Source organism: Pyxicephalus adspersus, chromosome 5 (assembly GCF_032062135.1).
Source record: "Pyxicephalus adspersus chromosome 5, UCB_Pads_2.0, whole genome shotgun sequence".
NCBI classification, from domain to species: Eukaryota; Metazoa; Chordata; class Amphibia; order Anura; family Pyxicephalidae; genus Pyxicephalus; species Pyxicephalus adspersus.
The window spans coordinates 136632355-136646428 of NC_092862.1; the positions used below are offsets into that span (position 1 = coordinate 136632355).

General features: G+C 42.1%; 2 protein-coding genes across 10 annotated transcripts in view; one reads left to right on the forward strand and one right to left on the reverse strand.

The window, feature by feature from the left end:
- Positions 1 to 687, forward strand: part of AKAP9 (A-kinase anchoring protein 9) — a 132803-nt gene extending 132116 nt beyond the window's left edge. For all 9 annotated transcript variants that reach the window (XM_072412834.1, XM_072412842.1, XM_072412833.1 and 6 more), the window contains one exon: positions 202 to 687. In XM_072412834.1, coding sequence (XP_072268935.1) covers positions 202 to 242 — 41 coding nt within the window. In that variant the 3' untranslated portion in view covers positions 243 to 687. The remainder of the gene's footprint in view (positions 1 to 201) is intronic.
- Positions 688 to 3590: 2903 nt separating this feature from the next.
- On the reverse strand, positions 3591 to 13433 carry CYP51A1 (cytochrome P450 family 51 subfamily A member 1). The gene is made up of 11 exons (XM_072412843.1): positions 13161 to 13433; positions 10883 to 11050; positions 9563 to 9661; positions 7687 to 7863; positions 7382 to 7508; positions 6844 to 7018; positions 6163 to 6282; positions 5738 to 5933; positions 4827 to 4922; positions 4576 to 4744; positions 3591 to 3947 (listed from the first exon to the last, which is right to left on the reverse strand). The coding sequence occupies exons 2-11, from the start codon at positions 11042 to 11044 to the stop codon at positions 3769 to 3771; spliced, it is 1500 nt and encodes a 499-aa protein (XP_072268944.1). The 5' UTR covers positions 11045 to 11050; positions 13161 to 13433; the 3' UTR covers positions 3591 to 3768.
- Between the last annotated feature and the right edge of the window lie 641 nt (positions 13434 to 14074).

Sequence of the window (14074 nt, forward strand, 5' to 3'; positions counted from 1 at the left end):
TGATTCTAAAGTGAAATTGAAGCCAATGAGGAGAACTACAAAGAGAGGCAGCAGAAGAGTGGTGGGAAGGATGGATGAGTCTGGCTGCAGCATTTAGTGTGTGTATGTGGCCGTACCTAAATCAGCTGCAGGTTTTTCATTTATTTTTGTCTTTGATGAGAAACATTTTTATTCAACTTATTTTTTTGTTCCTCCTTCCAGGATCCAGTGCAAACACAACACACTACAGCATAAGAAGATAATACCCTTGCAATAACTGAATTGCCTTCTGTAATATTGTGCTGCTTCCGTTACCCTGTATTGTGTTTCTTGTGGGACCAACATCCGCCCCGACAACAATCTGACATGAAGACGCTACAGAACAGTCTAGATTTTCTGTATATCAGCTTTTTTTTGTTTTGTTTTTTTAAATCAGCTGTCAATGACATGTACATTATGTGGATTTCTAATTTAATTGATTAACTTATACGTATTTATCAAGAGGGTGAAAGGAGTTGTATGTATCTTGGACTGGGAGGCCTCGCCATGAGGCTGGAGCGACTGTCTTGTCCTGACGTTTGCTGCAGCGTTGCAGACTGGACATATCATAATGTAGAGACCTATTTTTGTAAAGGTAGAAGTTTTGAATTTTATGGGTATTTTGTCAAAGTACTGAAATAAATTTCATCATTTTAACAATTTCAACAATGAAGACTTATGATTCTTTACGGAAGACAATTCGTTATTTCCAGAATGTACAGAAGATTAAATGCTGCAAACAAGGCAAGTGGTTGCAAATGCAGATCATGGAAGATTATAGAAGAATTTGCATCATTGTGTGCTCTGCATCGCTATGTCTGGAGCACATTCAATACTTCTGCTTACTCGTGTGTATTTTTTGTTTGGGAAATTTTCCCTGCGGCCAGGTAAATATCTAACACTTGGTCAGAGCATGTTTTATACTGGCCACTAGAGGGAGATAGTACAAAGCAACCCGCCAGCTGATATCGCTGCTGAGTCACATTCAGTAATGTTCATTATTCCTCGAACAAATAGAAGTACACCTCCCATACATATTAATCTGCCCCCCATATATCAATTTTTAAACCTTTGTGCATTCTATTCTACTTCTCAGGGACCCTTTTATATGGGATATGAAAAAAAATGGTCTTTCACAAGAAGGGCAGCCTCAGAATGGATAAGTCAGCTCCTCTTTCCTATAAAATATATCAGCATATTAGAGTGCTACGACTTTTGCAATGCAAAGTTATCAAGACTGCCTCAAAGTAAATGTTTACAGATAGCAGGCAGCACGGTGGCTCAGGGGTTAGCATTCTGAGCTTTGCCGTGCTGGGTCCTAAAGCTAGGTACACACTTCCAATAATTATTGTTAGAAAATGAACGATTGCAATCGATTAACAATAATGTACGATTATATTTGAACAATCGTATTGCGCACAATTCTGTACATGCTGTAACGATACGATCGTTCAAATATAAACCACCAATAGTGTACACACGCTGGATACAATCGTTTGAAAGACGCAGGGAGTGACATGTAAAGGAGAAAGTGTATTGGAGAAACATGCACGATCACTGAACAACCCTGCGAATGATCGTCGGCCAATCAGATCCGCCGTGACGGTCGTTAATTTCCGACAATCCTCTCATTTGTCGGCATCGTTGGTCAGCTTTTTTGTGAACGATTTTCGGTCGTTTGTTTCCAACGATAATTACTGGAAGTCTACGCAGCCTAAGTTCGAATCTCAGCCAGGACACTATATGCATGGAGTTTTCAGGTCCCTGTGGCTGCATGGGTTTCCTCCCACAATCCCAAAACATGCAGTTAATTGACCTCCCCTCAAAAATTTACCTTAGACTGTATCTGTCAGACATAAATCTATGGTGGGGACATTAGATTGTGAGCTCCTTTAAGGCAGTGTTTTTCAACCTTTTTTGAGCCACGGCACATTTTTTACATTAAAAAAATCCTGCGGCACACCACAAATCAAAAGTGTTACAAAATTACACTTTGTAGCTAATTCTCGTCTCTAAAAATAAACAAGGCGCTTGAGCTACCTACTGCCACCCACTGACATGGAATAGTATTACATTACTCTGCCAGTCACTACAGCACAGGCACTCGACAATGATAATTGGATAATTTCCCATGGTACACCTGAAGATCTCTCACGGCACACTAGTGTGCCACGGAACAGTGGTTGAAAATCACTGCTTTAAGGGACAGTTAGTAACATGACTATAGACTTTGTACAGAGCTGCATAATATGGCTGGGCTTTATAAATACTGAATAATAATAATAGAAACTGCCATTGTAAATCCTTTGATAATGTCAGTCCATTGGGTATTATCTGAGTCCCCTAGAATCAGTACTGAGTCATGAACAAATGAGAGCAAAGATGCAGATCAGGAAATGTCCTCAGCTTAACATGATCAGGTAATACGTAGGCGAGTGTTTCTACCCAGGGTTCCTCCAGAGGTTGCTGGGGATTCCTTGGGCAATGAGCAGGTTGTGCCTCTCAGGTCAGTTTAGGTGACACCAATGATCTTTTTGGCTATCTGTAAGGGTGACATTCTTCCCAATGGCCAGCAATGTAAGAGGGATTCTTCTTACTGACCACCACACTAATATACTGTGAGCTGTGGATATAGTAATTATAGCCGGGGTTCTCTGAGGTTATTTTAAGGGTTTCCCCAAGGGTAAAAAGATCGGAGGCAACAATTACACCTGTAAAGATACCCTGCTATCAGCTTACAAATTGCAGTCAGATCAATCAAGTATTTTTAATATTTGCAGTGTTGTTTTATTTTAAATGATTTTAATTTACTTACAATGCGTCTATGAACTTTCTATAAAAACGTTACAGGAAGACTCAGCTCTGTAGCACAACCCTCGCCCTCCTTGTACCTTCTGATTCTCCTCTTTGCGGGCCTAGCTTCTCTATCTCCTTCAAGTTTTTATGTGTTGTAAACTCTTCAGGGCAGGGTCCTCGCCTCCTGTTGTCTCACTGTCTGTATCTGTCATTTGTAACCCCTATTTATTGTACAGAGCTACCTAATATGTTGGCGCTGTATAAATCCGTTTTAATAATAATAATGAGGAATATTATAGGATGTTACTTGGATAACGGCTCCGAGTCTGCTGACATTACATCCAAGATCGCCAATCCCGGCGACAGTGGCGGGACACTTTGATATTTACCATGTGGACGTTTTTACAGGTACATAGAATGTCTAAAATGTTACATGCACATAATGGCCCTGATTTACTAAAGCTCTCCAATGGAGGATAGACCATCACTGGTGATCCAGCTGACCTGGAATGGCTCTGGTCCAGGTTCAAAACTATTGCCAACCAGTAACAAATAATATTTTAAGAAATCTAGTCCAGGTTTGCCGGATCACTCAGGTTCTCCAGGTCTATCTTCTGCAGTCTTGGAGAGTTTTAATAAATCAGGCCTATTGTTATGGGAACAGTGTTGTAGAATGTTTTGGTGACAGGTTCTCTTTAAACTCTACTTCCTGTCCCAGTAGGGAGGTGGAGCAGATTATTTCTTCTTGGTTCATCACACAAATCATAAACACATGATAGTAATTAAACATTATTTAATGCAACTTATTTACAGCATTTCTAAACACAAATAAAAAAAGCACATTAATATTTCACATTCATTTTTATAAAATACATAGCATGTACAGGAACCAATTAATCCCACCACTGACTGTACAATTTCCCCCCTTTGCAGAACTGATCACAGTGTTTTTTTTCACAGTTTCCTCCTCTTGTATCTGATGATGGGGTTATTGGGTGTATGGATCATTGTTGTGTAATTAATTGTAGGGAAATAACCATCCACCAGATCAAATTCGTACAGACGGAGCATTGTAGACCAAATGGTTTTAATCTGGACGTAAGCAAAGTTCTCCCCGATACACCGATGGCGACCTGCAAAACAGGAAATGTTCAAAATGCAAAATCTGATGTGGCTGTATTATCATAAAGTGGATATATGTGTCTGTAATTTGCAATCCCTATTGTACAGCGCTGCATAATATGTTGGCTATATAAATCCTGTTTAATTTTTCTCCATTCTGACGTCAAGTAGTCCATTGGAACTTTAAACTGCAGTGACACCTGTAAACCTGACACCTAAAACCTGGTATTGCTGTCCTAGAATTATAAAGCTGTAATAACATGTTCAATCCTCCAACAAACAAGCTAAAGAGGCACTCTTAACCACAGGCATTGAATGTCCTTTTAGCATGCCTTAGAGATTGCAGCTTAATAAACCAGGGCTTACGTTTTGTTCTGAATTAACCCATATCAATGAGAGATGACTGGACTAGTTATTAACCACAGTTGAGTTTTTACAATTTGAAGCCCTGGACCCACAAGGAAGTTTAACAATCAATGAGTGAATTAGGTTCAGCCTGGAAAGTATTGTCCCCCAGAGGTCACCACCTAGAACAAATGATCACTTTGACCTACAGAAAGTATTCTCTGTGTACATAGATTTGTGTTATGGATTATAGGTTTTGTACAATTTTCCCATTAAAAACCAATCTCACATTACCTGCTCCAAAAGGAACATAGGCAAACTTTTCTCCGGCTGCAGGATTCTCATGGAGGTATCTGTCAGGGTTGAAATCTGTGTTTTGCACCCAGGTGTCCCTTAGCCGGTGGTTGACTGTGGGGGATACGCAGACCTGGTGTCCTGGTGGGATGTGGTAACCAGCAACAGTCTAAAAAGAAAAAGTCTTAATGTTACATAGGAACCACAGGTAACAAGGACAGATGTTACCCAGAATCCTCCTGATCACTGACCTGGGGGGTCCTGGCCATCCTCATCATGGTCATTATAGGAGGTCTCAGTCTCAGGGTTTCCTTGATGCAGCGGTCCAGGACCTGCAAGTCTTTAAGCTGAAAATAGACAAAAGTAAAAGGTTAGTTTTTGTTGGTTTTCATGTTTACCTATCATTTCATATTACCCACTGACCCCTGGATGTCACCTTCACAATAATATATATTTTCCTCAATGTGTTTGACAAATATGGAAATGTTTTAGGCCAAACTTGTGATTCACACAGAGGTTTCCTCTGTTTCTAGTCTGCTCAATGTTGTTGTAGAACATTATATTGTTCTGACAATCCTTCAACCCAATTGCTGCATAGTGCTAATAGAGACACCAGGATGTCATAGTTTTCAATGATGAGGTCGTCACAGACACAGCCAGCGATGCTGGGTGCTCAGTGTAGCAAACTTGCACATCAGCACCCTACCTACTTCAGACTAATATAATCTTATTGGTGTTTTATAGGATTACCTCTGCCATTGGTGACCATGGAAAGGTCTTTGTTTAGCCTAAGATTTCTCTTTCAGCAGGAAAAATATCCCTTAGATCTGTGGTGTGCCCCCGAGCGAGGTCAGGAGAAAGACCCCGCTGGGAGGGGGCACAGACCAGAACTGCAGACCATGGCCTCCGTACGGATTGCAGGCCAAGGGCGGGTTGTGTCTGGCCACAACCTGCAGGCTCAGACCTGTGATGGGAGAGTGGGCAGTTCTGGTATCATGACATCACCATGGGGGAAGTTTCTTCTTCTTTAGGTGACACCCGGCTCCCGCGCATCCCCGGTCCAGAGCTGGCAAATTTAGTGGTTTGTGGGTCTGAAAAGGTTTGGCAACCACTGCCTTAGATGGCATCTATGAAACTGTTGTGACAGATAAAAGTTACTGACCTGCTCATATTTCAGGGGTGGAAGGTCCTCTCCACACACAGCCTTCTGCTCTGCAAAGCACTGATCCTGGATAGATTTGTTTTTGGCAATGAAGAAGCCCATCCAGGCGCTGGTGGTGGAAGATGTGTGCTGTCCTGCCAGTAAGAGGCCGATAAGCATTCCAGCAATTTCATCATCATTCAGTGGAGTGCCGTCCCTGCCACACACAATGCAATGTGTAAGATGTAGGCAGCGTTAATAGACTGACCACTGAACTGCTGACCACTCCATCCAGATCCAATAGCTTCAATACCTTCCAAGTCACTTATAAGTATGCTGCTCTTGTTAAACTGCTTCCTTATAAGTAATTTCTACTGAAGCCAGTGAATCAGGACGGCAGCCAGACAACCAGCATTTCCAAGGAAATGTTGAATTAAAAAACCTACTTGTAGGTGGCATCTATCAGTGTCTGCAGCATGTCGTCCTCCCTCTCCTCGGACTGGCGGCGTTTCTGGATCACCTGGTAGAAAATCTTTTTGATCTCTAGATGGGCTCGGTCTCTGCGTCTGTAAGCAAAAAAAAATGTACACATTCAAAATACCATAAGACCACAAGAAACCCCAATATGTTCACTGACATGATAAGAGTCCCGAACAAAAATTCCTGCTACAAGTGTCTAATCACCTCTCTTATAGCAGTGAGGGGTGTCAGGGTGGGCTCCCCTTTAAACAAGTTCTAACAGACCTCTAGCTGCAGGCCCTGTGGCTGCTTCTCAACAGTTTACAGCAGAAGAACAGAACATCCGGCAGCTCAGATTCCCCTACCCCCAGTGATTGAGAAGCTTTGCCTTCCCTATCTAGCAAGGAATTTTAAGAAGATCTGGGAGGAAGCAGGGGGAGTGGAACTGGTAAGAATGACTTCAGAACTTTTGTTGTAAAAATTGAGAATGTATTGCTCCAATGTACCCGCAGCTACAGAGGTCAGGGATAACTTGTTCCAAAGCCCATTTTCTATATATATATGTGTGTATATATATATATATATATATATATATATATATATATATATATATATATATATATAGCGCCAAGTCTGATCACATTTTTTGCATTGTATATTATTGTTACCTGAAACTTGGCAGTGGCAGCCATCCAGGAAGGAGCCAAGCTGCGGGTGTGAAGCCCCCATCCAGATCGGCGTAGAGCTGGGCCACCCTCTCATTTAACATACTGCGGATCTCCTTTCCATGCAGGCATCGGCTGGCGGTCAGGATGATCAGCTCTGCCAGGGCCTCGAACAGGTCTACAGAGATCAGACAGCACATTATATGGTCAGTATGGGGAAAACACTTTAAACGCTTTCATTAAATCTGCTACAGATGATGAAATCACTGGGGAGTTCAACCTTACTGAACACTGGTGCACTAATGTTTTTGAATATTTAATGAGAATATTTTTTGCTTTGTTTCTGCCAACCATTACTTTCTGACTAAATGACAGCTGCCACCAGGAGAAAAGAACAAATAATAAACTTTAAATAAATTAATCATTCAATGAATATAAAGCACAGATTGTAGAGAAATATAATTAACATACATTTTAAATCTAGAACCAATGTGTTCTATAGTACAGCTGCAGATTTTGTATGACCGAGAATTGCTCTTACTTTTGACACCGCTATCTCCCCAACGATTGAAGTATTCGATGGTCTCCTCTTCGATCATCCTCACATGTGTTTTGAAATGAGCGATGTTTAGACCAGTTTTAAACATTTTCTTTTGTTCCAAAAAGATCTACAAAAGGCAAGAAAAGAACATATAAATCAACTCTTGGCATTTTGTATCAGGAATTGTGAATTCATTGGCATAATGATGCTGTTGTGTATTTAGCTGGGAAATCTGCTGAGTTCTATTATCCCTGAGCTGTCATCCCTATCTAGGTAATCTCACAGTCCAATCAAAGTCATCTTACCGGGTTTGGGACATCATAGGCGACTCCTTTCCCAAATACCGGGGTGGTCAGGCGGGAATAAACATCTTCGGCATTCAGGTCCTCATTCTTGCTGTTAAAGAGCAATGCAGCAGCATCACTCCCCACCAGATAGGTGAATGTTTTTCCCACCATTGTAAAACTGAAGACGGGTCCGTACTACAAAGCAGGAAACAGGGATAGTCAGTTGTATAAACCAGAGACAGATAATATTGTAGTAATCAGCTCAATTCATCTGCATTAATCTTGAAATACCTATTCAAACACGTGTTCTAATAGCTTCATCAGCAATTAATCATTCAAAGAAACATACTCCGTTCTATTGCTAAAGTAAAACGTATTCGTCCTAGAACAGAAAAAGGGGAAATCTTCCAAAGGCAACACGTTCTCTGGAAAAACTGTCTGAATCTGGCCATGTACTATGCACAGCATCTCCGTGCAACCTCATTTAGAGATGGTATGATCACATTGTATGGTGTACAGGTAGTTTTAGTACACTCCTAGATTGTAAGCTCTTCGGGGCAGGGTCCTCTCCTCCTCCTGTGTCACTGTCTGTATCTGTCTGTCATTTGCAACTCCTATTAATGCACAGCCCTGCGTAATATGTTGGCGATATAAAAATCCTGTTTGTTAATATTAATAATATTAATGTAGGCAGTTCGAGCTTAAAAGAACAATGATGTTTGGTTCATCTCCATCAGGTGATTTGCCCAAGAACAGGTAGATACTGATGACCATCTTTAGGTAAACTTGAACCCTAGAAGTTAGATGTATGGAATATATAGAAAAGTTACCCATTATCCTTATTTAAGTTGTACCCTGAGTGTGAGATTTTGTCTTAAGTTGCTTCTGAAAAATAGCAGAGAGCTTCCCGTGCCCAGAGCCCCACAGCTTTATATCTACAACATGAGGTGTCAGATTTTTATTAAGATTTGGTAATGTTACTGCTGTGCTGCAATTTTCTTACTGCTGGCTATACGACATCCCCTATCAAGAAATCATGGTGAAAGCTCTCATATGAAGAAGCAAAGCCCTGCATCTAGTAATATAACCCCTCCACAGAAAATAACAGTGCAGAACAAGGCATGGGAAGACAGTAATAGAAAAAAGATCAACCGAATGAAGATTTATTAAAGCCCTCCAAAGCTGGAGAGGTTACACTTTCATTAGTGAAGCTGGGTGATCTAGCAAACCTGAAATGGATCTGGTGAAGGATTGAAAACTTTTGCTAACACATAGCAAATAACTTTAGGAAATATATTCTAGGTTTGCTGGATCACCTAACTTGACCGAAGTCCAGCCTTGGTAAGAACTAATAATATCAGGCTCTGTATATCAAGGCAAGTGGTTTGCCTTCTGCCAGCCTTCTACAGGCTCTCCTAATAACGACACAATGGTAAAGCAAACATTGCTTTCAGGCATATAGTAACAACAATGCCATATAAAAAGTATGAAGGTATAGAGCAAAGGTATACACAATATAACTGCCCTTTGCACTCTATTACCTGGCCACCTTATACAGCATGGAAGGTAAAAAAAGATCTTTGATTACATACGTCTGACCATAAGCTATGGTCTAAGAAAGGTTTCTTAACATTTTAAACATAGGGGAACTCTTGAGATAACTTTCAGTTCTTCAGGGAACCCCTTCTATATTCACTATACCCACAGCTGACAGAATATTAGTGTGGTGGTCAGTGGGAAGAATTCCTCGATTGTTGGCCATTGACAAGAATGTCACCCTTACAGATCATTGTCTGGCTACATTCATTTATCAGAGCTCCTATTTCACCTATACAGAGAATGAAGTCTGTGTACATAAAAATGTAATCTGTGTATAACGATATCGCCGGCTTACCTGGTCATAAGCCTTTTCTAGAAATTCAATTGGACTCTTCCCGAAAGAGATGGCATGTCCCAGGAAGGGTATTACAGATGGGATGTATGGTGGAGTTTTCTGCAAAGGATACAAAAATATTACATTTAGCAACCCAAGCCTATTACTGATTCAACAAAAAGTTAAAGAACTTTTGGTCAAGCACCTCATCATCAAACTGCAACATCTTCAGCATTCTTTAGGTAAATATATAATTGCCTATAATTGCCCTACAACCAGTCTGCTGCATGGAAAAATAAGTTGCCTGCAACACTGATGTTTACTCCCTGCTGCTGCCAAAGAATCTTTTTGCAAAACTAGGTGTGTTAGCCAGAACCTCACCCTCCAAATGTCATAGCTTCTTCTGACAGTTTTTAGTCTGCCAAGTACAGGTAGTTTTATTATGGTGTCCAGTATTGATGTTGGGTTCAGAGGTGGAAAACATGAAACACAAGGGGTACCAAGCATCACACACCCAGAAACATGGTAGATATAATAAGTAAGGGGTCACTGACCTGATAACTCAGCAAGCTTTATTTAGTACCATGAACATTATACCATTGTTACACGTGAAAAGTAGACAATAGCACCACCTGCTGGTTGGATAGATAGAAGGCTGCTATATACAGACAGTCATACAGACGAATATTAGATACAAATGGGCTTCCCTGCTTGTTCTGTGCAGGATGGAGGCTTAATGTGAGAGGGTGGTTTGCATGACTTGCAGAAGTCTTTTGCTGTTCTGCAAGCTCTTGTAACTCTTTAATGACCAAGACAAACTCTGCAGTTGTTTCTTTTTGCATATAAAAGCACAGCTTGTTCCAGAAGTTAATGAATGTCTAGGCTCCTTAATTTTTTTTTTTTATTTTTGCTTTGTTTGTGAGGATTTTATACATTAACTGACACCATGCTGCCTAAAAATATGTTGAAACAAACATCTGTCCTAATTGCATTTGTTAAAATGTATCTCGTATGTAACCCGGGTACTACCTGTACATGGCAGACTAAAGAGAATAATATTGTTGATAAAAGAATACATACAAATTATGTATTCACTTCTTTACAAATATCACTAAAAATACCAACTACTACCATCCACCTTGGTAATGCCAGCCAGCATTATAACTTACATACCAAGGAGATTATTGGACCACATGGTTTCTGAGCAGCACATTTCACATGGACATTCCCTTTTAATCTATCAAATCCAATAAAACTTTGTTTTGTACCCAAAGATAGGTCAAGCCCTCGATACACTATATACAGCCCATCTATAACACAGTTCCAGCATTATGATCTTACCACGTTTTCATCTTCTACTGTATTGAGGTGTTTGAATGCCAGCTTGGACAGATAGGCCAGAGTGAGGAGGAAGGCAATGGGAAGAAGAATCTTCGAAGCCAAACTGTCTCCCACAGCTTCCTCCAGCAGGGTACCCCCCGCCTGCCACAGACTCACCAGCATGGTCACCTGGAGAAGAAATGAAGATCATTATTAGAACAGATCAGGGAAGCAACAGCCCTGGAAATGTCATTGACATTTGAAGAATCTGGCTCTGCTTGTATATATGGACAAATCATAAATAAAGTTGTGTGAAATGAAAAAAAAGTGAAATATGATCAAGATCATTAAATTAGTTAGCCCCATAGAGTTCAATAATAATTCATATGGTCCAATAAAGAGACCTTAGATCTTCTAGATTGTAAGCTCTGAAGGACAAGGTCTTCTCCTCTTCCTGTGTCACTGTCTGTATCTGTCTGTTATTTAATGGTTTCATATATTTCATATACTTACCATTACGTCAGCCTATAATAACTATATCCCTGCTATTCCAGACTCCATGATGATAGCCAAACACTGCAAGCAACTTAAATTGATCGTTGCAATCGACATGTTTTCAATGTACCATCTATTTGTTTGGTATTCGACAAGTATTGCAATAATTTCCAGCAATACGTCAAAACGTAATATTGGTTGTGACACAGAAAGTAGTTTTAATTTAAAATAAACCATAAAAAATTGTGTCTTCAGCATTCAACCTGATGTCTGTGTCCCCCCGTTGTGTGCTGTGGCTCCTTCCACCGACCCCAACATCAGTATAAGACTCAAGGATCAGAGGAAGAGACCACTGGCACGGTGGGGGGGTTGCATTGGCTGCAGAGCTGGAACTGAAGGTGCTGCAGGATGAGAGTCGGTGACTCTGCTGCTTTGCAATGGCTCCCAGCTTCAGGTCGTGTCACCGATACGATTCTACACACTGTGCTATGAGCAGAGCAATGTGATCAGAATGCAATCTATCCCCGGCACTGTACACACCGGCACCATTTCTGTATGGAATATGTCAGTACTGCGTACAGTAAAGGGAAATAGGTTTTAGAAAGAAAAGATTTTCTGTGTAATAAGGAGAAATGATCTGTTCTGAATGAAGCTTGAGCAGAGTTGGTATGTGAGGTGCCTGGGCTAGAGATAAAAGCTTTGTATCTGCAGTGTGAGATCACCTGGTCCACTGCTGCCTCAGCCAAGAAGGGGGGGTTGAGATTTTTTATGCTGCTTCTGTTCTCCTTGCTGGAGCCTGTGACATGAGGAAGCAAAGCCCTGCCACTACCAAGATGGCCGCTTCCACCCAGGGACACCATACAAGACAGGACATGGTGAGTTCAGCTGCAGGGAGACCCCGGGCTCGGTCCTTCGCTGTCTCCAATTCCATTTTTATTCTTCTAAACACAGCCAATGGCAGCACAGAGCAATTCTAAATGACAGAACCCCCATCAACCAATCAGAGATTATTTCACAGAAACCATCGCTGGAAAATGAAATTTGAACGATTTGGGTAATGGGGGGAGAACAAGTCCTTCACAGCTGAAGCCTTGATATAGATGTGACTCCAGCATCCTCCAGTTGTGCCCGCAGCGTCCTTCAGCGGTGCCGGCCGTGTCACCTCTGCAGAGATGCCTCTGTTGTCACCGAGATGGAGAATGCAGCATCTGGTTGTCACCAAATCAAAGGTAAATCTTCCTGTTCTGGTGACAACTATCCAGGGAAAGATTCCTGTCACTTCCTCCAACTGCAAATAAAACCGGGCGGGTGCAGCAAACTACACAATGGTAGGGGGATCCCCATAGGGGAACAGGTGCAGGGATCGTCCAATCAGACTGCACAATGCATTGTCAGCAAAATCATTACTGAACCCCACACATGGAATATTCACACACGGGGACACACACCCCAATATTGTGAATGATCGCACGCTATAGGTGGAGCGGGCAGCAAAGAGGGCGATGGGCATCGGACGCAGGTCCAAAAACAATGGCTGAATGACGCACGGAAACACGCTGGTGGTGACCCCGAAAAATTCAGGTGGTAGATCCGACCTAGAGCCCTTACAGGGGGCAGATTTGTCAGGTTGTCCTGAAAATAATGCAAGCCGATCCAGAGTCCAGGGCAGATCTATGGCTGCAGCTAATAGGAATACATGCAGTTAATATAAATACATACAGATAATATAAATACAAGCAGCTAATATAAATAGATGGAGGCCTGACAGGTAGGTAGGTGGATGGACAGGTAAGTGTCCCCTTACCGGCACTGATATCCGCAGAGGTGATCCGGGTCCCGGTCTTTGCAGTGAGTGGGGGGTGTCTTCCACTCCGTCCGCTTTTTGCAGGCAGAATGACAGGGGCGGGAGTGGGCGTGTCCTGAGGGACAGAAGATAGCAGCCAGGCCTGAGACCCTGTAAATGCGATAATAAGAAGCCCAGCTGTCCCTGTAATACCCCGACCCGGACACCTCACAGACGTCTGACACCCGCCAAACTCGGCCCCTCACAGAATGAGACCGCTAATGGGCGGGGCTAGAGTGGGCAATGTGGGCGGGGATAGGGACCAGCAGCTCTGTGGTGTTTAATGACGCCGCGCTGCTATTGGTTGGCGTTCGCTGAACTGATGTCTGACTATGTGACGTCACGAGCAGCCGGTCTTATCCGCTGAGGGCTGTGAGGAGGTGACGAGGTGTCAGTGTGAGCGAAGAGCGGGAAGGACACCCCACCCGTGACACCCCACCGGGGCCCTCCTACCGGGGCCCTCCCACCTCACCTGTGTACCCACATAGCATGGAAACTCTTATTAGGGCACAAGTTTTATTTTATTTTGAACCAAATGATTGTATTAAATATACCCAGACATTTTATTCACCAAATAGTGCTCAACAAGTAAATGTCAATAATTTTCCTCAAATTCTCTTTTCAAAGTGGCCCAAAATTTGTGAAAAAATTCTCAATTGTATTTTAATATTACTGCCCATTATATCCCCCCCCCCCCCCCCTCTATTATACCCTCACACACCTCCCCCTGTACATACTGCCCTCTGTTATACCCTCCCCCCACTCCCCCACGCACCTCCCCTAACCTTCAAAGAATCTAAAGGTTGGTGTGGTATGCCCAAATTATTAGAAATCCTATATAGAGATGCCAATCCCCTTTAGGACATTATGGATAA

Excerpts from the sequence above, each read along its gene's own strand:
- CYP51A1 (XM_072412843.1), bottom strand. The coding sequence starts at position 11,044 with ATGCTGGTGAGTCTGTGGCAGGCGGGGGGTACCCTGCTGGAGGAAGCT. Across the intron at positions 6,283-6,843 it reads CTGCCACTGCCAAGTTTCAG|ACGCAGAGACCGAGCCCATC; the intron begins GTAACAATAATA and ends TTTTGCTTACAG. Across the intron at positions 3,948-4,575 it reads CTATGTTCCTTTTGGAGCAG|GTCGCCATCGGTGTATCGGG; the intron begins GTAATGTGAGAT and ends CCTGTTTTGCAG.